The sequence below is a fragment of the Alosa pseudoharengus genome, unplaced genomic scaffold (genome assembly GCF_046254945.1).
Source record: "Alosa pseudoharengus isolate Yale_2024_CS ecotype anadromous, Long Island Sound unplaced genomic scaffold, YU_APseudo_1.1 YU_APseudo_1.1_scf_12, whole genome shotgun sequence".
NCBI classification, from domain to species: domain Eukaryota; kingdom Metazoa; phylum Chordata; class Actinopteri; order Clupeiformes; family Clupeidae; genus Alosa; species Alosa pseudoharengus.
Window position 1 is genome coordinate 37,694,372 of NW_027468587.1, and position 26,752 is coordinate 37,721,123.

A 26,752-nucleotide genomic window follows, 5' to 3' on the forward strand; every position below is an offset into this window, starting at 1 on the left:
GGAAGGTAGGGCGGACACAGTTTTCTGTGACTATCTCAAGAACCGTAGGGCCTAGGAGGATCAAATTGTTATTTATGTTGGTCTCAAGAGGCCATCTCAACCCATTCCATAACCACTCATTTGCGGTATAGCGCTAAATTAAGGCGTAATCGCAGGTATCTTTGGCTGACATGTTCAGAACGGCACGAAATCTGACGTGTAGGATCATTACGACGCCCTCTGAATGCACGTTTCGTGAAATTACGTCTATGGGGAGCCATACAATGAATTAATTTATATATACTAGGGTAAGTCAAGCTGATTTGAAGTTTCCTATAACTACCAGTGAGCCGCAGGCTCAACGCATCACTTTTTGACACTACAATAGGCACACAAAGGGCTATATCTTGGCTATATAAAACGCATGGTCACTAGGGCTGTCACTTTACGTTCGAAAATCGATTGCACAATCGATTGGACCAACCAACACAAGTTTCGAAAACTAAAATAGGGAATCGATTTTAATCAAATATGTACACTATTAATTTTAAACGAATTAAACAAATAAAAAAGATAGATGTAACAAAAATCAGAAAAATAAAATAAAGAATTCCGAAGTGCAGTAAGCATTGCGAAAGCTAAAAAGAAAATTACCACCAATTTTACGCACCGGAAACAGCTGTTTCAATCGGCTGCTGTGTTGCTCGTGTTTTGCCAAAAAATGGAGGACAACGCGATCAACCTGTGCGACATGAGAGACGAGTGATAGGCCCTAATAACTTGAGGAATTCGATGTGGAAGCACTTCGGGTTTTGGGTATATCAAACTATGGAGAATGACAAACTGTGCAATCGTGAGTTCTACGTAGGCGAAATTTGTTTGACATTACTAATCGTAAACACAGACACAGCTACGTTAAAGCCTGCTGTAATGATTTTCACTGATTTTATGGCAGTCCACTCTGCTTATTGTTTTTTGAGAATGTTGCACTCCTGTTTGTCATTGTGCACGAAACTTCACGCCAATAAATCATCAGAAATTGAGTTGGCTTGTGCGTCTACAAGCGCCCTCTTTACGTTCGTCATAATGCCTGTTAGTTGTTTGTGGATTGGCCTATATTTGGCGTTGAAAATGGAAACGTCTTTAGACATGAAAAATCGATTTTACAATCGATTCAATTAACACTTATGTCTCAAAAATCGAACAGGATTTTTTCACAAAAGTGACAGCCCTAATGGTCACTGGCGAATGGCTTAAACAAATTTTGTGGTTTGTCCTGTCCACATTGAGGGTGGTTTTGTTATCAAACGTTATCAAACATCAGGCCATAAGAACCGCGTTTAGATGACGCGCCAGACCACAGGTCGTTAATTACCTCAGCCTTGAGTGCATTGTTCAATGAGAGGGAGGCGCATGGCGAAAAATCAGAGAAAAATCTGTTGTACTACTTGAAGTGCTCATCACACAGATATGAAACATGAAAGAGCCTTTTCTCAGCTTTTAACCCATTTAGGCCTAAAACGCCTGGAAAAAATGCCTGTAAAACCTAAGGGTGATTTCAGAAAACCCCCTAAAACCTGAAGTTTTTCTGGAAATTCAGCAATTGTGTCAACGCCTACTTAATGATTGATTTCTCAGCCTCTGTAGCAGATAGGAACAAAATTTTAAAAGTGTTTGAGAGCTTATACCTGTGGCTTTGTTAAGAAATTGGGTTTATTCAGTTACACCTTCACAAAAATAAAACATGTAATGTGTCAGTGCAGGAACAGCACTATTTTATCAGAAACCAGTGCATTTTCTACAGCTTGTCATTCTGGTTGACATCTACTGCCTGGTTATATGTATTATTGGTATGTTCAGAAATTACTGATAGGCCTACACAAGCTGAAATAGTTTCAAAAAGTGTAACTGTGTTTATTATATTACAAAAACATAGGCAAATTGGGGCCACCACCACCTTGACACTTATCAGTAATAATGAATACTGTGTGATTATTCACAGTAGTGGTGATCCTAGTCTCTGCTCAACCCTCCATACACACACAAAATGATGGCTTGTCATGTTTCTATTTAATATTTTGAATTCATAAACTTTATATATTTTGTTAGTATTTTATGATCTGCATAATTACTTATAGCTAAAAATATTCAGTAATTTGAATACATATTGATTTTTAAACTATTGCACTTGTCTTTAATGACATTACAGTGGTGATATGTAGGTCTAATTGAGTGCCTGTCACTTTGAGAAAAAACGTGAAAGTAATTAGCTTTCATTATCAATTCCATAGCCTAGGTAGGTTACCGTGGCATTGTGTGTTGTCCCATTGACTTGGTCATGTTTAACGGGCTATGTGCTTATAGCTTACCCTACCATAACTTGGAGTTCGCTATTTCTGTTATTTTGATCCAATGAGTGAGACCTAGAAAGTGCTCAAAATAAAACTTTACGGTATTCTCTTGATAACGTTAGTGAAATGGATTTAATGTGAACGTGCACATAAAAAGACGCAGAGTGGCTACATAATACAGCGCACGTTTTGCAGTGATGTTCCGCCTTTTAAAAGCAGGTGTAGCCTAATCCGAATCAGGGTTAAATCCATCAATTAGACAAACAGAATCAGTAGGGTACAAGTTTTGTAGCCTACCAGGGCTATGTCAAAAGCAGGCAACATTAGGGAGGGGAGAGCGCGTTCAAAGTCATCAGCAATAATGTCATCGAAGCCGAGAATCTCCTCAAAATCATACCTTCCGAAATCTCCTCGCTATCAAAGTCCTCCATGCTTTGCTCGAAGAAATTTCAAAACAATGTCACGAGGAACATGACGACACTCCCTCGTGTCTATTCTGATGCATTTCATTGGCCCAGAGGCCGATAATTGGTGCAAAAAAAACCTTATACGCGGAAATCGACGCATACGCTTTCCCGGCCTCAATGGTAGAATTACGCAACAGCGCTCCCGGCTTTAATGGTAGAAATGCGCCAATGCTTTCCCGGCCTAAATGGGTTAAACGGTGCCATCTAGCCGCTATTTGCTGTGATAAACAGTTCACGAGAAAAATAACTTTAACATTTTCAAGAAATTTAATCATTATTCTCTGTGCCTCCACATCCATTCATCTCGGTGGAATATCTCATGAGCTCTTTACGTAACACATGACACCATATATCAGAATTAGGGGTGTCACGATTTCGGAATCGATCGAAATTACATCTCAATCTCAAACTTTGAACTCAAAGGTCGAATCGACGATGTAGCCCCAATGTCATGTCTAGCATGTATGCCAAGACGCAAAAACACACACGCGCGCACACACACACACACACACACACGTGCTGAACACTCCTCTAATTTTAGGCTGCAGCCAGTTAAAAAATATACATCAACGTCTAGCATGTATGCCAAGACGCAAAAACACACACGCGCGCACACACACACACACACGTGCTGAACACTCCTCTAATTTTAGGCTGCAGCCAGTTAAAAAATATACATCAACTGACCGAAATCGAAGCCCCTCTTGCTACTCTGAAATCACTGGTATGGAAGTATTTTGTCGTTCATTCACGTCAATTAAACACTAACTTTTCGTAACACCCCCAATTATCACCACTTTTGTTTGGAAATTCTAAAACAACAATGTTTTTTAACACTTCATATATATATTAATAATATTATATATTATTATATATATATATATAATAACATTTGCTAAATGAACCTTACATTTTTCAGTAGCCATAGGTGTGTAGATTTGAACAAAATCTGGTTTGGTTCTTAATGGGAGCATTTACTGCCTGAAATATCCGATTTTGTTTACCACGCTCGGAGTTATAGTGCTGGCCTGATGGGTCGCCTATTTACGCCGTTTCAATGGCACATGAACAGTTAGACCGAGAATTCTCGTCATGAAATTAAAATTCCACTTGAGCTCCAAGCGGATGTGTACACGCAGCCTTACAACACTGTTTACAGCTCTTCGAGTCACAGTAAAATGTCATTGTTGGTACATAGCCAATTTAGATACACCTATGGTGTGGGTGCTTGCGTTTCTTTAGGAATCCACCGTCTTGGTTTGTATAGAAATAGATATTAAGTGACACATACACGCAAGACAGCGGAAATACGGGACCGACGGTAATAGGGCGAGTTCCGATAGCCTACTCAACGTAGCAAGTGAAAAGATTATCTAGTTACAGTCCAAAATTACTTTAAGGCTTAAAATGCACATTGATGAGTACATATTTCATGAACACTAACCTTGGTTCTCGTCGGAGTTTGCTGAAACAATCAAATTATCATTCTCTGTTGTTTCATTTCACTATCACGTCTCTGTTTAATGTTTGTTCTATTTACATTCTCGCGGTTGGAATGGTTTCAAAATAAAAAGCAGTTTCAAAATAAAAGCCCCCGAAACAGAATAGGAAAAGGCCAAAAAAAGAGTAAATAAGATATAAGGAATGCATTAATAGTATTTTTTTTTTTTTTTTTTAAAGATTGAAAATCAAATCGAATTGTGACTTTAAAATCAAAAATGAAATCGAATTGAGGATTTGGAGAATCGTGACACCCCTAATCAGAATAAACGGCAGACCTTACCAAACACAACACTGTAATGCATTTCCGTGTATAATTAGCTGTTCCAGAGTAATCTGGTTTTGAAATAAATTATAGCAAATTTCAACATGGTCTCCAACTTTGTTGCTTCACTTTAAAAAGAAATGTTTAAAGCCCACAGTGGTAAACATTCCCTGTCCCAACATTTTTGAAACATGTTGCTAGGATCAAATTAAAAACTAACATATATTTTCCATTTCCCAATGTTCCAATTATTTTTGCTGGTAAATATGGGTTTGCGAGACTTTTATATTATCACATTCTGTTTTTATTTGTATTTTACACAACTTCCCAACTTTTTCTGATTTGGGTTACATGTCATAACGAAGAATACATGCAGATTTATGATACCCCCCCCCCAGTGCCAATTGAGGCCATTAATTTACCTCTTATCTTTTCTGTTTCCATAGACTGTTAGTCTTCAGGCACCATTTGGTCAATCAACTGAACAGACTCTACCATTGAAAAATGCAGGCAACATCAATGTGCAACTTAGACTAAAGGTTTGTACCCACTCAACTAGTGGCAGGTCTATACTTCTACAACTTTCACTTTCACTTCAACTTTCACTTTTTGGCAAGATACATATACATATACATCTTGGTCTGTCAAGGGATTAAATTATAATCGCAAGACTGACATGACAAACTATGTGAATTTCACTACTCTAACAGGTATCTAATTAGATGTGTTGCAGGTGCAATTGATGGCATGTTGACCACCATTTTTCCACAAAGTTAACATATTAACTAGGGCTGCAACTAGGGTAGCAAAGGGGTGGAATTCGGGACCGTTGCGCGACACTGCGGAAAAAAGTTAATTTCGAGCCCTGGGCCTAATGAATTAATGTAAATTGAATTGTTTTCTAATGTTCATGTTATGTTAATCGTCTATAGACCTAATATTGTTATTGAGAACTTCCTCTCCAATGAGCAATGAGTGACAGCCCAAGAAGATGCGCCAGCCTATTATGAGTTTTGTTGTAGCTCTGTGATTAATCAGTTATCAAAATAATTAGCGATTCATATGCGACATATGTGATCTCACTAATTAGCTGAGGAAAGTAGGTAGGACTTTATTTTATTCCCTGTTAATTTAATAGTTGACAACTAATCCATTAATTGTTGCAGCCCTAATTATATTTTGTGTTTGTGGTTTTTGTAGCCTAGTGATGCACATCATCAGACTCCCTTGACTTGACAACAGCAGAGATTAGCTAGACTCTGTGTTAATATTTTAATATAATGTAATAGTGGTTCGTCTTTGACTTCTTGCCTTTTTTGAAAATTGTAGAGCAGTGACAGCAGTGAGTGCTTTTATGTTAAGCCAAGTGAGCTTATGTTGCATGCCGGAGAGGAGCAAGGAATTGTGGTTTCTTTCACGGCTAAGGATAAACAAAAATGCATTGAGAGGTAAGGCTACTCTTTTTACTTAATTACTCCAAGGTCTTTAGTAGGAAAAAACAATTCCATCCAAGCGTTCCATCAATCTGAACTGATCAAACTCAGTTTATCAGTGTCTTAATTACACTTTTCTTATGAAAGGTGTAATTTCTCTCAGATTCCAGTGAGGATCTAACATGCTAAAAGTCTACATAGAGGTTTCTTGACTTCCACAAGTCAGATCTTATCCTACACATTACCTCTCATTTTGCCTGCCTCTGAATCCTTACTGATCTAACAATTCCACTGAGGATCTAACATGCTAAAAGTCTACATAGAGGTTTATTGACTTCCACAAGTCAGATCTTATCCTACACATTATATCTCAATTTGCCTGCCTCTGAATCCTTACTGATCTAACAATTCCACTGTGTCTTCAGTGTGCTCACCATTCTGGTGCTGCCTTCTGGCCCCCAATATGAAGTTATCCTGAAGGGAGAGATTCAACCAGAGGGCAATGGGAAAGCTGTCCATAATTCCACCACTGTCTCACAATGCCAGGTGCCACCAATTCTCTCCAACAAGCAATTTATGGTCTGGGGAGGAGTCACACTTGGCAGGGCCATGTAAGTTTATCATAGTTCACTTTTTCTATTTTTACTGGTTCACCAATTTCCTCACACTTTTTTCTTTGTTTTTGTTTTTGCACATAGTAGGCAAAGTGTGTCCAAATTCACACCCATTCTCTGTTGAATGGCTCTGTTGAGTACTCATCACACAAATATCACGAAATCAACGTTTCGCTATTTGATTAAATGCTAAGAGATAGCAGGGAATTAATGTGGTCAAGAAAATATGCACTGTGATATTTTATAACTATGACAAATAAAAGCAATTGAATTGCAAATTGCTGTTAAAACAGTTCAATTTGAAATATAAAATTTTGCCAGTCATAAACTGCTTCCATCTCTGCAAAAATGGACACACTAAAGCGCTGTGGAGAACAGCGGCGACACGGAGTGCGGCACACTTCACTTTCGACATTCGATTACTTTGACAACATTATTCTCAATACAACCCAGCACACCAGCGCAGGTGGCAGCAGAGTGCGATGCTGGTTTGCGGGGTTGTATTTAGAATAATGTTGTCAAAGTAATTGAATGTCAAGCGGACTGCAAGGTTTTTCTCATCTCTGCATGCCTTCTTTGTCTGTTAAGGCAGCAGAAGTTGGTACTCCGCAATAACTCAACCAATGTGGCTCAACAGCTGCGGTTACTGGTCAGAGGTCAGGACCAAGACTGCTTTCAGGTAGGATCAAAAATATGTCTTCAGTCCAATTTTAGAATATTGCAGTGAGATGTTATTGTAGGAGTATGTGTTTATGGAGGTTGTACAAAAAGTGAACAGTGCAAAGTGATTACCAAGAATACCATATAGAATAAAAATGATTGTTAACTATGCAAATTCTTGATAATTATATAAGCAAATACTAAACATTAACCTAAGAACCTGAACTGTAAATGAACAATTACCATATTTTCCGGACTTTAAGTCGCACAGTTTGGCTGGTCCTGAAACTTGTCAGGTGCGACTTGTATATCAAAATTAGGGCTGTCAAAATAACTGATTAATTTGAGAAAAAATAACTGATTAAAAAAATGTAACTTTTAAAAAACGGCCTAATGGTGTTGATAAAAATAAAGTGTTGAAAATAAAGTCCTTTGCAATGTCTGCAAGTGTTGACATTGAGGGGAGTGTTAATTTATTTTCATTGTGTCCCCTAGGTTATATCTGTGGCCTGAAATGTCTTGTATTACTTCAGCATATTAGGTCATATCATAGATTATTATGGCCATAATTTGAACAGTGAAAATAATAATAAAAGAGTTTTTGAACTTTAATGTCACTAATGCTGATTATTCAATTATTCATTTGAATACTTTTACAGCAAAAATTATATATGCGATTCATTTAGATTAATTAATCACAGAGTATGTAATTAATTAGATTATTTTTTTTAATTGATTGACATCCCTAATCAAAATATATATAATTTAACATGTTTTTAAATGTTAATTCATACTGACGGTGGGTTTCCACACAGCGAAACACCTCGCAAATTTCGGCCAGCGAAATTTCGCCTCGGGGGCGTGACGGCCAAACCGCTAACCTTTTAACTTCAGTGTCTAGCCAGTGGTGGCAAGCGAGCTAATTAGGCTAACCAGCTAGTTCAAACGTTTAAGTACTTAATGAAGATATCCAGGAGTCTTTATGCCTCGACTAAGTTGATGTTGCGTATAAACAACAATTCATGTTCATAGAAAAAACAAGGTCAAATATAGCCGCAAGCGGCAATGGCGGGCCCGAGCACCTGCGGGCCGCAAGCCGTGACATGTCGGAATCCAACAAAGCACCGACGTGGTTCATTTGTGAAATGTACATATTTGATGCATGTGCTATTTGTTTTTGTATTTTATTTTCTGCCACATGTACTTGCTTGGCCAGGTGGGGGCGCAATGCAAGGCAGGCCCATTGGGTGTCATCATAATCATAATATATATTAACCTGAGAAATTTCAGACCATTCATTTTAAGCAAAGAACATTTCTGATACACTTTTTGGTTGGCCAGATGGTGGCGCTATGTTAGACATGGAAATTATACATGTGAATATCATCACAATAATGATATCCAAAATTTGTGTAAACTTTCAGATCAATCACTTAAGGCATTGTCCATTTCTGGCACATTTCCTGCTTGACCAGGTGGTGGCGCTATGCCAGGCAGGCCCATTGGGTGTCTGGATATCATCATAATCATAATATCTATTAACCTGAGAAGTTTCAGACCATTTATTCAAAGCATAGAGCATTTCTGGCACATTTCCTGCTTGGCCAGAAGGTGGCGCTATGCTAGGCCTGTGAATTACGCATGTGAATATCATCACAATAATGATATCCAATATTTTATAAAGTTTCAGATCAATCACTTAAGGCATTTTCCATTTCTGGCACATTTCCTGCTTGGCCAGGTGGTGGCGCTATGCCAGGCAGGCCCATTTGGTGTCTGGATATCATCATAATCATGATATCTATTAACCTGAGAAGTTTCAGACCATTCATTCAATGCACTGTGATTTATGACACATTTCCTGTTTATGTGGTGAGATATTAAAATCATATCAAATATATTACAACATTCAAAAATACCTTCACAATTTAACATCAGCGACATCTTGGCATAATGTTTGCCAAATTTCAAATGAATCTGACAAACCGTCTAGGAGGAGTATGTTCAAATTGATCATATGACATCAGTATAATTGTCATTCTTTTTGTTGCCAGTTGGTGGCGCTATGCCAAACATGCATTATGGGCATGTGAATATTATCATTAACATGGTCTTCCATGACCTGTGAAATTTAAAACATTTCAAGCCATGCATGGTTAATTATGACACATTTATTGTTTATGTGGAAGGGTATTAAAAGCAATAATTTCGCCATTTTGTCAAATTACAACATATCAAAAAAACGCTTCACAATTTATCATCAGGAACATCTCGGCGTCATGTATACCAACTTTGACATGAATCGGATCAACCGTCTAGGAGGAGTACGTTAAAATTGATCATGTCCACAACGCACAAAATCTCAATTACCTCACTTCCTGTGGGCGTGGCTAATGGCATGTTAATTGAAAAGTTGTTTGTTTTTGGGAGTTACATACACCTACCAAATTTGGTGTGTGTATCTAAAACTATATGCCAACCACAAGTCACAGTGACATAAGGAGGCGCTATGGAGTTGCTGGGCAACGCCCAGTGCCAAGCTTTTATCCCTGTCTATTCACTGTATCACTAGATGTGTGTGCCAAATTTCAAGACTTTTCGATTATGTTAACCACCTCAAAATATTTGCCAACCACGGGATCAGTCAAATAAGGGGGCGCTAGCGAGTCCCTGGGCCACGCCCGGGGTCAAGCTCTTGTACCTAACTGTGATGCGTGACACCTGACGTGTGTGCCAAATTTCAAGAGTTTTCGACCATGTTAACCACCTCAAAAACAGGAAAGCAAAAAAGTAGAATAACAATAATAATACTCAATAATAATAATAATAATAATAATAATAATCCTTACAAAAACAATAGGGCCTTGCGCCCTTCGGTGCTCAGGCCCTAATAATAATAATAATAATAATCCTTACAAAAACAATAGGGCCTTGCGCCCTTCGGTGCTCGGGCCCTAATAAGAAATAATATATTTCATACCTGTGTTGCAGCATGTAGCCTAGCTGTCTAGCTAGGTTTACAATGCAATCCAATGTCCGAACATACTAGCAGTTCCCCTGTCAGCTAGCTAAAAAGTTCGAGTGTTTAAACTAACATATATAGTGGTCTATTTAGTAGAGTATGTGCTCTGACTAAATTTGTGTGGCATATAAACCGCAATTCGAGTTGATACAAGTGCCAATGTTCATGTAGAAATATTTTAATCGCATACAAATTTTCGTGTTACAGCTCAGGAAGTCTCCGCCATCTTGGTCAGACTTTTTTGTAACTCCCGCCTCCAAACACAAACACGCGGACCTGATTGGTTCTCCAATGGTCCTCATTTAAATAAAGTTGAACTTTCGGCAACTTTGTTTTGCCCGCCTCGGCGATTCACTCTCATTTCGCCCAACCAGGGCGAATTTCGTCTCCATTCAACCTCAATGAGAGCGACGCGAAATTTCGGTGTGTGGAAACCCACCGTGACTGACATGAACCAATGAGTAAACATTACCGTCTACAGCCGCGAGAGGGTGCTCTAAGCTTGTGGAAGGAGCTTGATGAACTTGCTTTTGTTTGGTTCTTCGGTTAAGAAAGGCATGTGAACAGTTAAAAATAAGGGTAGCACCTTAGTATAGCGTCGTTGAAAGTTTGCACGTTATTTTAAAATGTGCATCTTTTTTTCTCTCTCGCTCTCGGAGGTAGCCTCCCGAGCATTTGCTCTGCTGCCGGCTTGTGCCTCCACATCACCCAAAATGCTTGATTGCATTGCATTCTCCACAATTTTAGCTACATTTTCATAAATCACATCAGCATTCAGTGAATCGTTTGTAAATTGCTTTACAATTACCGTCGGGCCCTCCTCGTTGGCCACCTTCGTTATAGCCCGGCTCGCCTCAGCTTCGTCGCCATTCACTCTTTCGGCTTCATTAACATTCCCGGTAGAATTCTCAATCTTTTTGGCCTCTATGTCCAGTTACATAGTCTCTGTCTGTTCTTGGTCTTGGATTTTGTGAAATGAATTTCAAAATAATTTGATGCGACTATGTTTTTCCCCTCTTCATGACTCATTTTTTGACTGATGCGACTTATAGGCCGGAAAATACGGTAAATGTGTTATTCGTACCTGTTTATTACCAGATATCTTTTTAGATGGGTTACCGCTACTCTTCTCTTTTCTCACAGCTTCAGAGCTTATTTGGGCCAGAGGAAAGGCTGAGTCAGCATAGAGAATTAACCATTCGACCCAAGGAGGACATGGCAGTACATCTGCTTTACACTCCCACACGTGTGGCATGCATGCTGGCAAAACTGGAGATCAAGCAGTCTTCAGTCAGGCCCTCTCAACCTGGCATTAAATTCACTGTGAGTTTTTTTTTTTTTTTTTTTTTTTTTCATATTCATAAAGCAGTAGTCAGTGTAATTTTAAAGAGAACTCGTTAATTATTACCATAGTTAAAGTAGCCAAATAGATTCTTTTGGAGTGAACGCCATGGAAAATTGTTGGTTCGCAAATTCTTAATTTAAATTCTGCTGTTTTCACCCGCAGTTATTCTTAGATCACCTGCAAAACTTAGACCAATCAAATGTGTAGTTGGTTAAAAGTTGTTCCTTTTGCCATCCTGTTCCCTCAGATCCCATTGTCAGGGTATGGTGGCACCAGTAATGTTATTCTGGAAGACCTGGAGAAATATTCTGAAGGCTACATGGCCTCACTGACCGGAGTTAAAGTCGGTAGTGTCAGTAAACTGTGTCTGTGTGTGCGCAACACTGGTTCCCGAGCTGCTTATGTCAAAGCTGTGATCTACACTGACCTGCAGAAATCAGAGCTTGCTGAGACCACAGTCTTCAGCCTGGCACCTTCACAATTTGTTCTGAAGGAACGGACAAAAGAGGTAGGTGAACCATGTTCTCTTTTCCCCTTAACTCCCTCCCCTGATTAGAGCCACATCAAATCTGAACTGTTTAATTCCAACCATTGTCAGCATTCAGGTGCACTTTTTGACTACACCCATGCACTGTACAATATACTGCACTGTCTAGTTTTCAAGCACCACACCTGCCTAAAAACAATGCATGAAATATGCACAACTATTTTCCTGTAGGCCAGGAACATCCTTTGAATAAATCATGCATGGGATTTATAAACTGGAAACTTTTGATGAACACTGTTTTTATTTTTGGAAAACCGTTGTAGGAAATTTTAAGCTATTAGAAACATGTCATGTTTGGCTATTTGCTGAGTTGCAGAATTAAAGGAAACCTAGCAGGTTGTCAATGTTAAATGTTTTCAAATAACCAAGTCTCCAAGTTTAATGTCCTCAAATATCGGTAAGGTTATGTTGAATGATCAGCTTGCAGTGCATCTCTCTACTTCTTGGATGACTGTGCACCTTTGTTGATAGGTGATCACTGTGCTTCTGAAGACCTCTCCACGGGAACAGGCCCTTTGCCAGTCAAGAGCTGCACTTCTTGCCACTGTTTGCCTCTTCTGTGGGGATGAGATCTCACGACAGCAATATAGAAGGTCAGGCAGAGAACAGTTTCCAAACTGTAGGGGGAACCTGTGAGATGATTCACACCACCAATATCACATCAACCATGTGCATCACACCAGTACTGAAATATTAATTATTTTAAACATATTTATTCAGGTTCAGAACAAGCAAACCTCTTACTGGTCAGAAGGTACTCTCTGATGATTCATTACTGAAGAATGTCCCCTTTGATGAGACTTTCCTGGGTGAAGATGAAGTCCATGAAGGTACTGGTTACATAAACACAAAAGCAGTTGTACAGACTATCTACCTGTGGGCATTGGAGGATTCTTGTGCTTACTATTTGTAGAATCAATATGTATTATGATCAATATGATGTGCACATATACAGATTGATTTTTAAATGCCTTATTTTAATTCTTCATTTATGGTCTGTTTCTCTTGAAAGTATGGTTTCAATTATTATTATTATGACGCCGCGCAAGCGAAGCGGCAGTCACATGGGTTTAGTCAGAGTTTTTTTCATTAATTTTGTGTCAATAATTTCCGGGACACTGAAAGACCAGGCTGTGCGAAACTTGGTGGGCATGTAGCCCCACAAGGAAGACATGGAACCGTTTTGATCTGTCTGATGCCTGAGTATTTTTAAGTAGACTGGTGCATACTCATTCATTACTCTTCAGGATAGCTATAGTTAGACTTGAAATGGAGTTTTAAATCAATGGCGTCACTGTATACATTCTGGACAATCTCCTGTAATCTCTCAGTGTATGCTGATCATATCACTGATCATACACAAGCAGTGTTTTGCAGTAGCCAAGGCGAAAGATACCACCTTAGCCGTTGTACAGGCTACAGTTGAGATAAGTAGGGCTTCATTTGATGAAAGGATTGTATTGGAGGATTTGCTTGGATGACTATGCTCTCTGTCTTGTAGAAGGTAACATTCCTTTATCCATATGGAAATATCAGAGATGCAGGCAGAGATCCATGCATACAAATTATTTTACTACCCCACTTTGATTTCTAGAGATTACATGACATGTATTGACTCAATGTGTATGTTTTTGTGGCAGTGTATGACCTGCCCCAGAGGCCCAGTGATGCACAGATCTTCTTCAACAACATGAATAAGGTCTTGCTTTCCTTGTTGGGAACCACAGATACTGCAGGCTTGGATGACCATCTGGAATTTCTGCATACATCACAACGTAATGGATCGGAGTTGGATGGGTATACCAGTTTCTTTATTTAATGTTTCTGCGTCCAGATTCAGGCATTTAGGTTGTAGACATTCTTTTTTAGTCAAAATCTAAACATACAATTCATCACACTGTAACGTAAATACAGTCACACTGCATTCCTAGAATATTACAATTGAGGGTTTTCTTTGGCCAGAATAGCATCTCATTCAAACATATACTGTGCAAATAGATGATACACTGCCAACAGAGACCTCAATATCTATTTTGAGTTAACAGCATCACACCAGCCAACCACTATCAAAAGCACATTTGGGTTAAATCTCTTACTAGTCCCAAACAAAATCCTCATTTGAATCAGATCGGAGGCAACTTTATTCTTTGCTGTTTGGACCAAAACATGCTTTTATTTTTGGACGCTTACAGTATATGAACACTACATTAATTAAAAATAATAGTGCACTAAATGATCACACATTCGGCTATTCCCACACAGGTTTTCATGTTCCTCCTTGCTACCCCACATTTCATTTTAGACACATGAAAATGACCAAAATGAACAAACATTAATAAAATATTGTAGTAGCAGATAAAATGCTGATTGATGCCTCTTAGGTACAAACAATTATTTTATAATACCCTCGATAATACTAATGGTCAACTCATAGTAAGAGAACATGTTTGTCTTCTATCCTACTAAGTTTGGTCTAGCATAGATATTAAATGCCCAAACAAGGCTTCCAAGATGATTTATTTTCTTGGTGTCACACTTTCAAAAATGCCTCAAGGGCATTTACAGTTGTTAGTTTTGGGACCTAAACATTTAAACATTATATAGACAAACTCCAAGCAAAATCTGAGATTGTGTGGCAACCATTTTCCTGGATTCTGACTGATTTGATATGGAATGACCCATGCATTAACCATTGTGAACATAGTGGTAATGGGAAGTATTACTACACTTACTTCTTCTTCAAGTTCAGAATTCAAACGGCCTAAACATCAATGTGTATTTTTTGATGAAAATGGTTTGTAGTCAGATTGTCATGACATCCTGACTGCTCTCAGTTTTGTTGCTGGGTTGGTGATAATGGAAACATTACTGGCACTTTGGAGTCAGTGTTTGTTTTTTTTAGTTGAAACCTTCCGTGAAAAATATTCCCTCAGCCCTAAAAAAAAGTAATTCCTCTGTCAGTCCCATGATCACCAAAATGATCAATCAGTTTCTCCGGTCCGGCCATGTCCCTACGTCTCTTAAACTGCTGTCATCAAGCCACTACTCAAAATGCCCCGCCTTGACCCCGAAGCACCTGCCAACTACCGCCCCATCTCGAACCTCCCTTTCCTGTGAAAGGTGTTGGAAAAGGTTGTTTCTGCCCAACTCCACAACCACCTCATAACTAACAGTCTTCATGAGAAGTTCGAGTCTGGTTTCCGCTCTGGCCACAGTTCAGAAACTGCCCTGGTCAGCGTCACCAATGACCTGCTGATGACTGCTGATCCTGGCTTTCCATCACTTCTCATCCTTCTCGACCTCACCGCAGCATTTGACACTGTGGACCTGGTTCACATCATATCTCACAGACAGAACAGAGTATGTATCCCTGGGTGGTGCTAAATCGGACACACACTTTGTCACCTGTGGTGTCCCTCAAGGATCAGTCCTTGGCCCCACCCTCTTCACGCTGTACATGCTCCCTCTTGGTCGTGTCATCAGCCAGCATGGAATAGCTTTCCACTGCTACGATGATGACACCCAACTTTACATCAAAACAAACCCAACCCCCATCTGCAGCCCTTTCCACACTTTCCACCTGCCTGAAGGAGAAGGCGTGGATGACGGCTAACTTCCTGCAACTTAACAGCTCAAAAACGGAAGCCATTCTTGTTGGCACTCCACACCAGACCCGGCCATCCACGATCACCAGCATCACCTTCTCCGGCCACGACATCAACCTCTCATCCTCAGTCACAAACCTCGGTGTCAGAATGGACCCTCACCTGACTTTTGAGGCCCACATTAAACATCTTTGCAAAATCTCCTACTTCCACCTCAGGAACATTGCAAAACTCCGCCCCATACTCACTCTCCCCGATGCCGAAAAACTTGTCCATGCCTTTGTCTCCTCCAGGCTGGACTACTGCAACGCACTTCTCATCGGGATCCCAACCAAGAACATCCAGCAGCTGCAGTACATTTAGAACTGTTCTACCAGGATCCTGATGGAGGTGCGGAAGTACCACCACATCACACCCATCCTCAAATCCCTCCACTGGCCTGCTGTCCAGTACAGGATTGAATTCAAAGTTTCATGGCACTGCCCCCCTATACCTCAAACAACTCATCACCCCCCTTTCCTCCTCACGCCTTCTCCACTCTGGACAGGCCAACCTCCTCCAGCCTCTGAGGGCAAGGCTTCAAACTGGACGACCGCACCTTCTGTTCAGCTGCACCCAGTCTGTGGAATGCTCTCCCTGTCCATCTAAGGTCCCCACAGACTGTGGACTCTTAAAAAAAAAAAAAGAAAAAAAAAAAGGCCTTAAACCCCACCTTTTTAGAAAAGCCTATGGCTAAAACTGTTATTTTAATGTTTTTTTTTCTCTCTCTGTTTTCCTTTTATGTTAGATTTAAATTATTTTATGTTTTATGTGCACTGTACCACTTTGAGGTCATGGAATTGATGTAAAGTGCGTTATAAATAAAATTTTATTATTATTATTATTATTATTATTATTATTATTATTATTATAACCAGTGTTGGGAGTAATGTGTTACAAAAGTAATGTAATTACTGTAATATATTGCTGTTTGCGGTAACGCGGTAATGTAAGGCATTACAAAAAAAAAATTGGGTAATATTTACTCGGTACAAACTTCAGTAACGCGCGTTACAATGCAGTTTAACCCAAAATTAAGCGCTTGTTTTGTTTTGATACATATTCGCAAACACCACGCGAGAACAACAGAGGAGAAAAAATCCGCGCAAAATAGTAGAACGTTATCTCCTGATACTGGTTGAATATGACTGTGGCTGCAGCAGACTCGCAGGCGGACTCTATTTGCTGGATGGACATAAGCCTACGCTCATTATTTTCAGCTTGTCAGAGACAAGGCTATGAAGAACATAATAGTTAGTGCACTTTGTGTGCGAAACCGAAAGATCTCTCAGCTCACGAAATAGCACAAGTAAATTAATGCGCTAATCTTTTTGATTCTTGATAAGACACAAACTATGCTGTTGTGCATGTCAGCTTTGTGCTGTGAACTTGAATTGAAGAGAATTAAAGCGATAGAAATGCAGAAAAAGATTGTGTAGCCTGGCAGTGCCACCGCTTCCACCACGCGCATCACGCACTTTGCGTTGGGCACCAAAGGACAGAGGGGGCACCCAAATGTAACCAATGAATAGTAGATTTACTGCAAACTGCGTTTCACTCTTCATCAATAACGTTTACAATGTCAAAATGCACTAACACGATGTTACATGCAAGTTTGATACCTTTTGGGTTCTCTCAATCACCACGTAGTACTAGAATTGGTGGGTCTTCAATCATTCGTTTTCCAAGCATTTAGGCTACATGAAGCACACGATATGCTGAGTCGACTGAAACGCATTCCATTCAGATAGCTAGGTGGATACCAGGCTCATAATTCACTTGTATTCACGAAATGTGAAGCAACATGTCATTGCATACTTCCATTTCCAAAGCAATAAATGTTGCTTAAAACAACTTAACATTGTGCATATTATTGTTAATATAGTGCTATCAATGTAACTCAAACAAATAAGGCTTGTAAACAAGATCTAGCAAAAGGGCATTATGACAACGTAAAGATCAATGAGATCAATAAGTAAAACAGCATTTCTTCAGAAATTTATGTTTAAAAATACACCGTAATGGTCTGTAAATAATAGGCCTTTTATTTTACTTTAGGTGTTTAAGTTATCATTTAAATGTCACTCATTTAAAGCCACTCACTTAGGGCACCGAAATGGCCAGCAGGCCACCATCTTGACATGTCTTTATTAAAGGAACCGTATGTAAAAATGGTATTTCAATTAATCATAAAATTGCCCTGATATGTCACTAGACATTACGAAATCATGTTCATTTCAAATACTTATATCACTGACAACAGTAGTCTGGCCAGGATATTGTCATTTAAAAAGTGAAGTTGCAGCCCTCAACTGATGTTGATGTTGTCATGTTGTGTTTTGGCCTAATGCGCCACCCTCCACCTATCTACTAATCACAAAGTCAGTAGTGTTTCGTCATCCGGTTGCCAACTCTGCCAGTCAGAGGGGAGGGGAAGTGGATACACCGCTCTACAGTAATTTGAAAGTGATTGTAGTACCCGTTTTGGCCACAATCTTACATACGGTTCCTTTAATTAAGCTTTGATTTACAATATAGTAGGCTCTCTATTGATTTTAATGAGTAGGCCTAGGCCTTAAAGTTACAATATTTCTATCACAATTTACCAGACTTTGACCTTTTGTCGGTTTAAAAAAAAATTCTGACTATGATTGTTCCTTGTATTGCATTATGAGCACTGCGCCTATTGCATTCTACTGTTGCCTTAAGCCTAGCTCAGTCATTATGCTATACCACATCTCCCTCCATTGGAAGAGCAAGCTGCATTGAGCATAATAAACTGCATTTAGAATGGCAAATCCATATTTCTAGATATTTTGGTGAAAGTAACTTAAAAGTAATGCAATAGTAGTGTAATGCCTTACAATTCAGGGACAGTAATATTATAATGTAACAAATTACTTTGAAATGACAGTAATAAGTAATGCATAGTACATTACGATTTTGAAGTAACTTGCCCAACACTGATTATAACATATTTTGCCAATGTTGGACTACTGAAAGTGCCTGACAGGCCCTGGATTTAAAAGATTAACACCACTTTGGTTTTACTCATCTCCATCTACAGTGGTTTTGGACCCTCAGATCAAGCCAGCCATGTGTCGCTGGATGTCCTCCCTGTGAAGGGCCCTCCCCTTGTAGCTAAGGAGGCCTTTCAAAACCCCACAGATGAATATTGTGGTTCCTGGAGAGTTAAACCTGAGCAGGTGGTTTTGAGAGCCCCTACAATTGGTTAGTGGTTTTATTTTTGTCATTTTAGTGGGTGGTGTAAAATATAAAAAATATTGCAGTCCACGAAGTGTCCATTAGGCTGCTATTGCTACCAATGCATGTTGATATGAAAACTATTGCCCGAGTAGGCTTTATGACATTATGATGGCCTAAATTCACTAATCACAGCTGTTGCTGGAATGGAGGCATTTAATATGCACATACATGTAATATGCACATACATTTAATTCACACACACACCCCTTTCTAGCCATCCATCTGTTGAAGATGGTGGGATAGATGGATGCATGGATGAAGGGATAGTGAAGAGTAGAGATGTATGTGAGTTTTGTCAGTGTTACAATTTGCATGTCTCATTACTGCTTCATAATTTTCTAGGTGGTGTAGCTGACATTTGCCAAGTCCAAATTGTGAATAACTCAGGATGTGAGCTGAGTTTTGAGTTGTCTTGGCCAGCACATTGTTTGACCATCACCCCTCAAAATGGAGTCATCGAACCAGAGTATGTACCTGCCTAATTAGTAGTGGTATAGTATATGGAATCGATCACACCTCACCAATATCTGATTAGTTTCAATCTGCCCATCTTTTTTTTGTTGTTGTGTTGCTTGACTTTTATAAAGGAGCCATATGCAGATTCACATAAGCCCCAACCCATCCTTGATCTCAAAGCCACTGCAGCTGCCCTGGAATGGGCATGTGTATGTCTTGTGTGACGGTCAGCAAAAGGTTGGTTCTAATCCTGACTTTAATTACTGTTGACCCCATTTAATTTGAACTATTACTAACAAACCTATGACTAATGTCTCCAAGTTTGTGAAGGTGCAGATCCAACAGAACATGACCAAGGATGTGACGATGTCTGGTGTATCGGACAAGTCTGTCTTGCCCCTAGTGCCACAGGCAGAAATTCCAGCTTTGCCCACAGCCAAAATCCAGCCAAGGGGCGACATAATTTCTCAAATTGAGATTATAAACCGCATTTTGGTCTTTCCCATCACACCTTGTGGGGAGAGCACAGGTAGCGTAGTCCTGTGATTACACCACATAGTTAAAGTTCAGCATTTATTCTTAATGTTTTAAGTTGTATGTGTTTTATGAACAGATTAATTTACTTCCTTGTGTATTAACATCATGCAAATGTACTGGATTTTTAAAAGCAGATAATACCGGCATATAATCTCTGGGTGAAACATTTTTCTTCAAATAGTTCTTTATGCTTCTCTATTTCTCATGTTCAATCTCTCTCTCACTCATGGGCTTGCTCAGAATGTTCTCTTAAGGTGGAGAACAAAGGAAAAGAAGTGAGATGGTATCTATCATCTCTTGCCCCACCATATGTCAAGGTAAAGTGTTTTAAAAATTGCTATCATGAGAAGGATCATTATTATATACAGGTTTTTCATGACTTATAGCAGACTGTAGAGTAAATCTATAATGTCATCACCCGTTTCCCATAAGTCTTGTCATGTTGCATGCGTCTTGTTTCTTTGAAACAAGTAAATTATTTGTTAAGCAAATACATTATGTAAATCTATTATGTCAACTAATCCTGATGCAATTTGAGTACTGATGCACTGGAAGTCCAAGAGTGGTCACTGAAATGTGCCTGACTTGGAATCAGCTACGCCCCGCAGCCTCTCAAGATTTTGTACTGGATCCAATGCTTTCCTAATGCCTTATAAGAATATGCAACATCACACATTTTAATGTTTACTAGGTGATTATCATTAGAAAGTCTGACAAACACAATAGGTCCTCTCTCATTTTTCTGTTTCGTGGTTACAGATGCACTTGGGACATCTTTTGTGAAATACAGTAGTTGTTTTAGCAAAGTCCTAGGGTGGAGTACATGGCCATGAATCCAAATAATTAGACCGGCTCACTGCTTGTGTAGTAGGCTACCTGAACATGTCAAAAGATTTTATTTTTGGCATTTCTAGTAGGGCTGTGTATTGGTAAGAATCTGACAATACATATACATGGGTTATGATTCGTTATATATTTCAATACTGTGCGGAAAGCGATATATTGCGATTTTCTATTTTAGAAAAACGGGTATCACTTTACTTGACAGTATCGACATAAGAGTGACATGACACTGTCATGACACATGAACCCTAATCCTATAACCCCAACCCTAACTCTAAACCTAACCCCAATCCTAACCCTTACTTGTTATGACAAAAACCAAATGTCACTTAATAACAGAAGCGTTATGTCAAACGTTTATGACTTGTTTAGGACACATTCATGACTGTGTCATGTCACTCTTATGTTGACACCGTCAAGTAAAGTGTAACCGAAAAACGTACATTTTATGCGTATGATGGTATCTTCTTTATAATGTAAGTAAAAAAAGAAGTTTGCTTTAGACAAACAATTTAGGCAGAACTGTACTGTACAGTGTGCTATGTTAATAACAAAATAAAGTGCAGTATGTAATCTCTCTCTCTCTCTCTCTATATATATATATATATATATATATATATATATATATATATATATATATAATAGGGTGCATCAAATTTGAATGGGAAATTTTAATTTCAAAATATCAATTTGGCTGGCATTGCATTTTGTTCCAATTAACATAAAAATGACTTTTGCACAGTTTTGAGTAATTCCATTGAGATTTAGGGGTGCCACATAACACATGAACTTTGGCGAAATTTCGAAAAATGTGCAATTTTTAGTCTAATTGCCAAAAGTTGACCTGGAAATGTTGAGTACAGTGAACTTTTATACAGTAACATGTTCTATAGGGTTATCAAAGTAAAAGTTGTTTGTTTGCCTATTGGGCAACTTGGGCATTTCTCAGAATTCAACTTTCAAGATTCTCCATTCACTGTCCTATAGACAAAATGAATGGAGGTCAATGGGACATGTTCACGTGGCCTTACCCTGAATTCTGTGCAGCAGTGATGGATGTCGGACACACATATAAAATTGAATTGACTTTATTGTCACACACACTTTATTAAAACACAAAGGGTGATACTGACAAACTTAAAAGAACAAACCCTCTCTAGTGGCTAACTCACTGACTAACAGGGCCTAATGGTAAGAGCTGACACTAACTAAACTCCGAACTTAACTGCTCAGTCTGTGCCAGAGTCTCTGCTCCACTGAGCAACATCACCAGGGAGAAAAAGAGAGGGAATGGAACCTGAACTCTGAACCTAGCCAGTGTGTCTCCCCCCAGATATGTCTCCCCCACCCGCCACCCAAGAGTAACCGTCCTATTCAGGGATTAGCTTGGGTTTGCAGCGGCAAAGGTTTGGCTGTTGGTTGCGGTCATGTTCAACTCATATACACACACACACACACACAAAGACAGACACACACACACACACACACACACACACACATACAGACACAGACAGACACACACAGAGAGAGAGACATACACACAAAGACACAGACACACACATACAGACACACACAGAGAGAGAGACATACACACAAAGACACAGACAGACACACACACACACACACACACACACACATACAGACAGACACACAGAGAGAGAGAGACATACACACAAAGACACAGACACACACACACACAGACATATATACACACACACACACACACACACACACACACACACACACACACACACACAGAGACACACACACACACAGAAACACACAGACACACACACACACACACACACACAAAGACACAAACACACACACACACACACAGACATACACACAAACACACATACACACAAAGACACACACACACACAGACATACACACACACACACATGTTCTCCACAGCCAAAGAGATAAATAGAGAGAGAGAGAGAATAAGGGATACAAAGGAGAGAAGAAAGACACACCCAGAGAAAGCGGATGAAAAAAGGAGAGACAGGGCCAGATGTATGTTTTTGTGCCCACGTCAGGCATATTTTATTCGCAAAGTGCACGTAAAAGCATGGCGAGGTATGTACATACAGGCCGCACTGAGGAAAAAGCGTAGACTGCCTGTCGTGGGAGCTGCAAATGGCTATTTGCGCTTTTCCGTGTCATGCATATGCATTCATAGGAGGGTCAGAGGAAAGTGGGAGTATCGCGCAAACACAGGAGACGACAAGTGCTAATAGCATTGATTAGGTATTCCGCCATATGTATGAAAACAGCGCATGTCTGTTTTGCGGTGAAAAACTTGCGCCTGTTAAAAGCAGGTGTAATCAAAATCGCGGTTGAATGCGTCAATTAGAGAAACTTTTAGAGACAGCTGAATAAGAATTCAGAGCATCAGTTTTCTTCATTGTGCAATAAATAGTTCAAGTATTTTTAAGTAGATTAGTAGAACTACTAGGCCTACTCTGTATGTCGCTGCTCGTTGACATCTTATTATCATGTATGATCGCTAAAGTTTGTTTCTTTTTAATGTCACAATTGGTTAACTATTCAACTGTGCTTGTGGTTCAGCTGTGGGCACGCAATTAGCTTTGCAGAGGGGGCGGGGAAACAACTACAGATATGATAGTAATATGTAATAAGACATCCAACACAGATCAAGATCACCTCAAACAGAAAGATCACCTCAGTTTTCTTGAGCTGTAGTATTGTTTACCTCAGATCTCCATGGCGACCATTGAGCACTGTTAACCACTTTATCCAACAAAAACAGATGTGCGGTGGCACCCCTAAATCATAATGTACTGGAAAAATATTTTGCATGTGTTGTTTCAAGAATTGTGTTTTTTGATGCACCCTAATATATAATGTGGTTTACATACTGCACTTTATTTTATATATCGATATTAATGTTTTTGAAAATCAATACTGTATTGCCAAATAAAATATTGCAATGTTCGATTTTATCTATTTTCTTACACCGCTAATTTTTAGAGGAAATTATGTACATGTTAATGCATGAAAACTATATGTTGTATATTAAACTACTGATTACTGAATTCTACATATTGGTCACTCAGGGACACTAGCCATGTAAAGTGTGTGTGTTTTTTTTTTTTTTTTTTTTTTTTTTTTTTCGTAACAATCTAGTGCCTGGAGTACAATATCTAATGGGAAGACTAAAAAGGTACAGTAACATCTGTAAATACTGATCACTATTGTTTGTGTCTCATGTGCTGTAGGGTGTTGACGGCACCGGAGATGTTTACCGTGCCACTTACACAGCATTTCGATGCCCTAAAGTATCTGGCATACTGGGGACACAGGGAAACACACAGGTGACTACAAGATAGTGGTGTTTTGTGTTAATATTCATAGAATGAGAATAATTAACATATTTGATATGTTTGGCCTTGTAGCAAAGCACTCTGTGATAGCAGTGCTTAAAACTACTAACAACTAAAATGGGAATATAAATATAGAATAACTTTTCACTTCATTATGGAATAACACTCACATTTTCTAGGAAGCTGACACAGTTTGTAATACATTCATTCAATCAAACTGAGTGATGACTGTACAGGTAACGTACAGTAATGTCGTGCAACATGGCGTTCAAAGCTGTCAAAAACACACTCAGATGGTATTTTGCAAGACCATTTACAACCCTATAATCAGGCTGAGGAATAAAATGACCCTTTTTAGCAGATATCTAGAGCCCCTCATGTTTATCTGGCATCCACATGAATAATTAAGTGAGTGTTTGTCTGTCTGGCAGCCAAGGACCATTTACAATAGCCTCTAGCAACTACTATTGGAATCTACCACTCAGTGGTAGTGTGACGTGTGGAGGGGGGCAGTGATCAGAGGGGTGGTTTGCGTCACAATCTGTATTTGTATCACAAATGCAATTTTTTGTTCAGATTTGCCAGTTTTTTTAGTGGTCAATTAAAAGTCTGACATTTGCATATCAAGGAGGGGAAAAACGGTTTTCCATTCTGTCATCTCTAAGCTGTCATAGACTTATTTTTCTTTTTGAAAACCTAATAGGTATGTATAGTATAAGTGTATATATACTCTTTTGATCCTGTGAGGGAAATTGGGTCTCTGCATTTATCCCAATCCGTGAATTAGTGAACACACACAGCACACAGTGAGGTGAAGCACACATTAATCCTGGCGCAGTGAGCTGCCTGCAACAACAGTGACGCTCGGGGAGCAGTGAGGGGTTAGGTGCCTTGCTAAAGGGCACTTCAGCTGTGCCTACTGGTCGGGGGTTACAAGTCCGAAGCACTAACCAGTAGGCCACGGCTGCCCCGAAGGTGTATACGAACAAATGCAGTTAGGTACATAAAAGCCATACAGGTTTTAGAAAGAGCAAGCTTAAAAACCAATGATGTATATACAAATATATAATTATGTGCATAAAAACCTTTTTCAATTTCAGGAAAATGAGACTAAATATCACCGTGCATGGAAGAAGAGGTTAGGTCTACCCAGTGGTTAAGTCTGACGTCACGGGTCCAACAACTTTTTCTCAAAAAAACCTTTACTAGCGCAGCCAGTCGTTTTTCTCAACTTGTAAACTTTGTCACCATTATCTCCGTTTTAGTGAGAGTAAAACAAAATCACTTAACTTTGACAGAGTAATTAGTATAGCTGTGCAGCGAGATGATGCAATCAAGGGTAACGTCCAGGCTTCCGCAAAAAATAAGATTTTCTTAGGTTGAGGTAACTAGTGAGTAGTACCATTTACCGGCTACTCTGAATAGCAGAATTTTTATTTTATTTTACTGTCTATGGAGAAAAACAAGTGGCTCTGAAAGCCATTGGACCTGGAAAAAGATGTATTATCCCATTATTGCATCATCACTTTAGCATTGAAGGGGACACCACTACAACTGAACCTTTAAAAAAAAAAAAAAAAAAAAATGGCTGATTCTGGCTTGACACATCACTACATTCAGTTACTGTATATATAAACAGCTTTATGTGCTTGAAGCTACTATAAATCAGAAATATAACATATTTATAGATAGACATCCATTTTGGTTGGATATTACATAATCACTATTACTCTAATGCGTTGTTATTATGTAGTGCATTGTTACAGGCCCTTTTTTTGTAGTAAAAGGCAGTGTATGTCAATTGTTCTGAAATGTTGTTTGCTACTGGCTCTTTCAGGTGCCCTTCACCTTTCTTCCACGGGATGAAGGAGATTATGCCCAGTTCTGGGATCTTGAGTGCCACCCAGTGGGTGAGCAAAAGCAAAAGAGCCGTTTGCGTTTCCAGCTCTGTGGCAAGGTGAGGTTCTGGCATCAACCCCAAAAAAGACATTGAAGCATAATTGAACTAGTAAAAAAAATTACTGTCTATTCAGCACACCACACACATATAGATTTAGTCAAGATGGGCTGTTTGTGCTGCTTTCAGTCAAATGCACCACACTGGCTCACAAAGTTCTGGTATGAAAGGGGTATGGTTCAGAAAAGGAGTAGATTTAGTAGGATTGTCAATAGATCTAATTTCCAGTGGTTTGAAAAGGACAGTTCACATCCAACAGCAAAACTTTTTTTTGTAAATCTATTTCATTCTCAATCCACAGCCTTGACATCTAATGTGAACTCTTGTGAGACCAGAATAAACAGTTATTTTCTGCTTACACATTAAATACTTCTCAATCAATCAATCAATCAACATTTATTTGTATAGCACTTGGCGCCCAGAGTGCTTCACATCAGAAGCTATATAAAAACAGCATATCAAGCAGTAAAAAGATTGACATGTAGACTTAAATAAATAACTAGAATTGTCACACC

General features: G+C 39.1%; 1 protein-coding gene across 4 annotated transcripts in view; it reads left to right on the forward strand.

The window, feature by feature from the left end:
• cep192 (centrosomal protein 192) overlaps positions 1-26,752 on the forward strand; it is a 108,282-nt gene that overhangs the window by 73,884 nt on the left and 7,646 nt on the right. For all 4 annotated transcript variants that reach the window (XM_076281206.1, XM_076281209.1, XM_076281207.1 and 1 more), the window contains exons 24-39: positions 5,009-5,101; positions 5,892-6,010; positions 6,421-6,606; positions 7,198-7,288; positions 11,435-11,614; positions 11,884-12,144; positions 12,655-12,776; positions 12,904-13,013; positions 13,824-13,980; positions 18,895-19,058; positions 19,437-19,560; positions 19,682-19,787; positions 19,872-20,079; positions 20,328-20,404; positions 24,176-24,271; positions 26,118-26,237. In XM_076281206.1, coding sequence (XP_076137321.1) covers positions 5,009-5,101; positions 5,892-6,010; positions 6,421-6,606; positions 7,198-7,288; positions 11,435-11,614; positions 11,884-12,144; positions 12,655-12,776; positions 12,904-13,013; positions 13,824-13,980; positions 18,895-19,058; positions 19,437-19,560; positions 19,682-19,787; positions 19,872-20,079; positions 20,328-20,404; positions 24,176-24,271; positions 26,118-26,237 — 2,214 coding nt within the window. The remainder of the gene's footprint in view (positions 1-5,008; positions 5,102-5,891; positions 6,011-6,420; positions 6,607-7,197; positions 7,289-11,434; positions 11,615-11,883; positions 12,145-12,654; positions 12,777-12,903; positions 13,014-13,823; positions 13,981-18,894; positions 19,059-19,436; positions 19,561-19,681; positions 19,788-19,871; positions 20,080-20,327; positions 20,405-24,175; positions 24,272-26,117; positions 26,238-26,752) is intronic.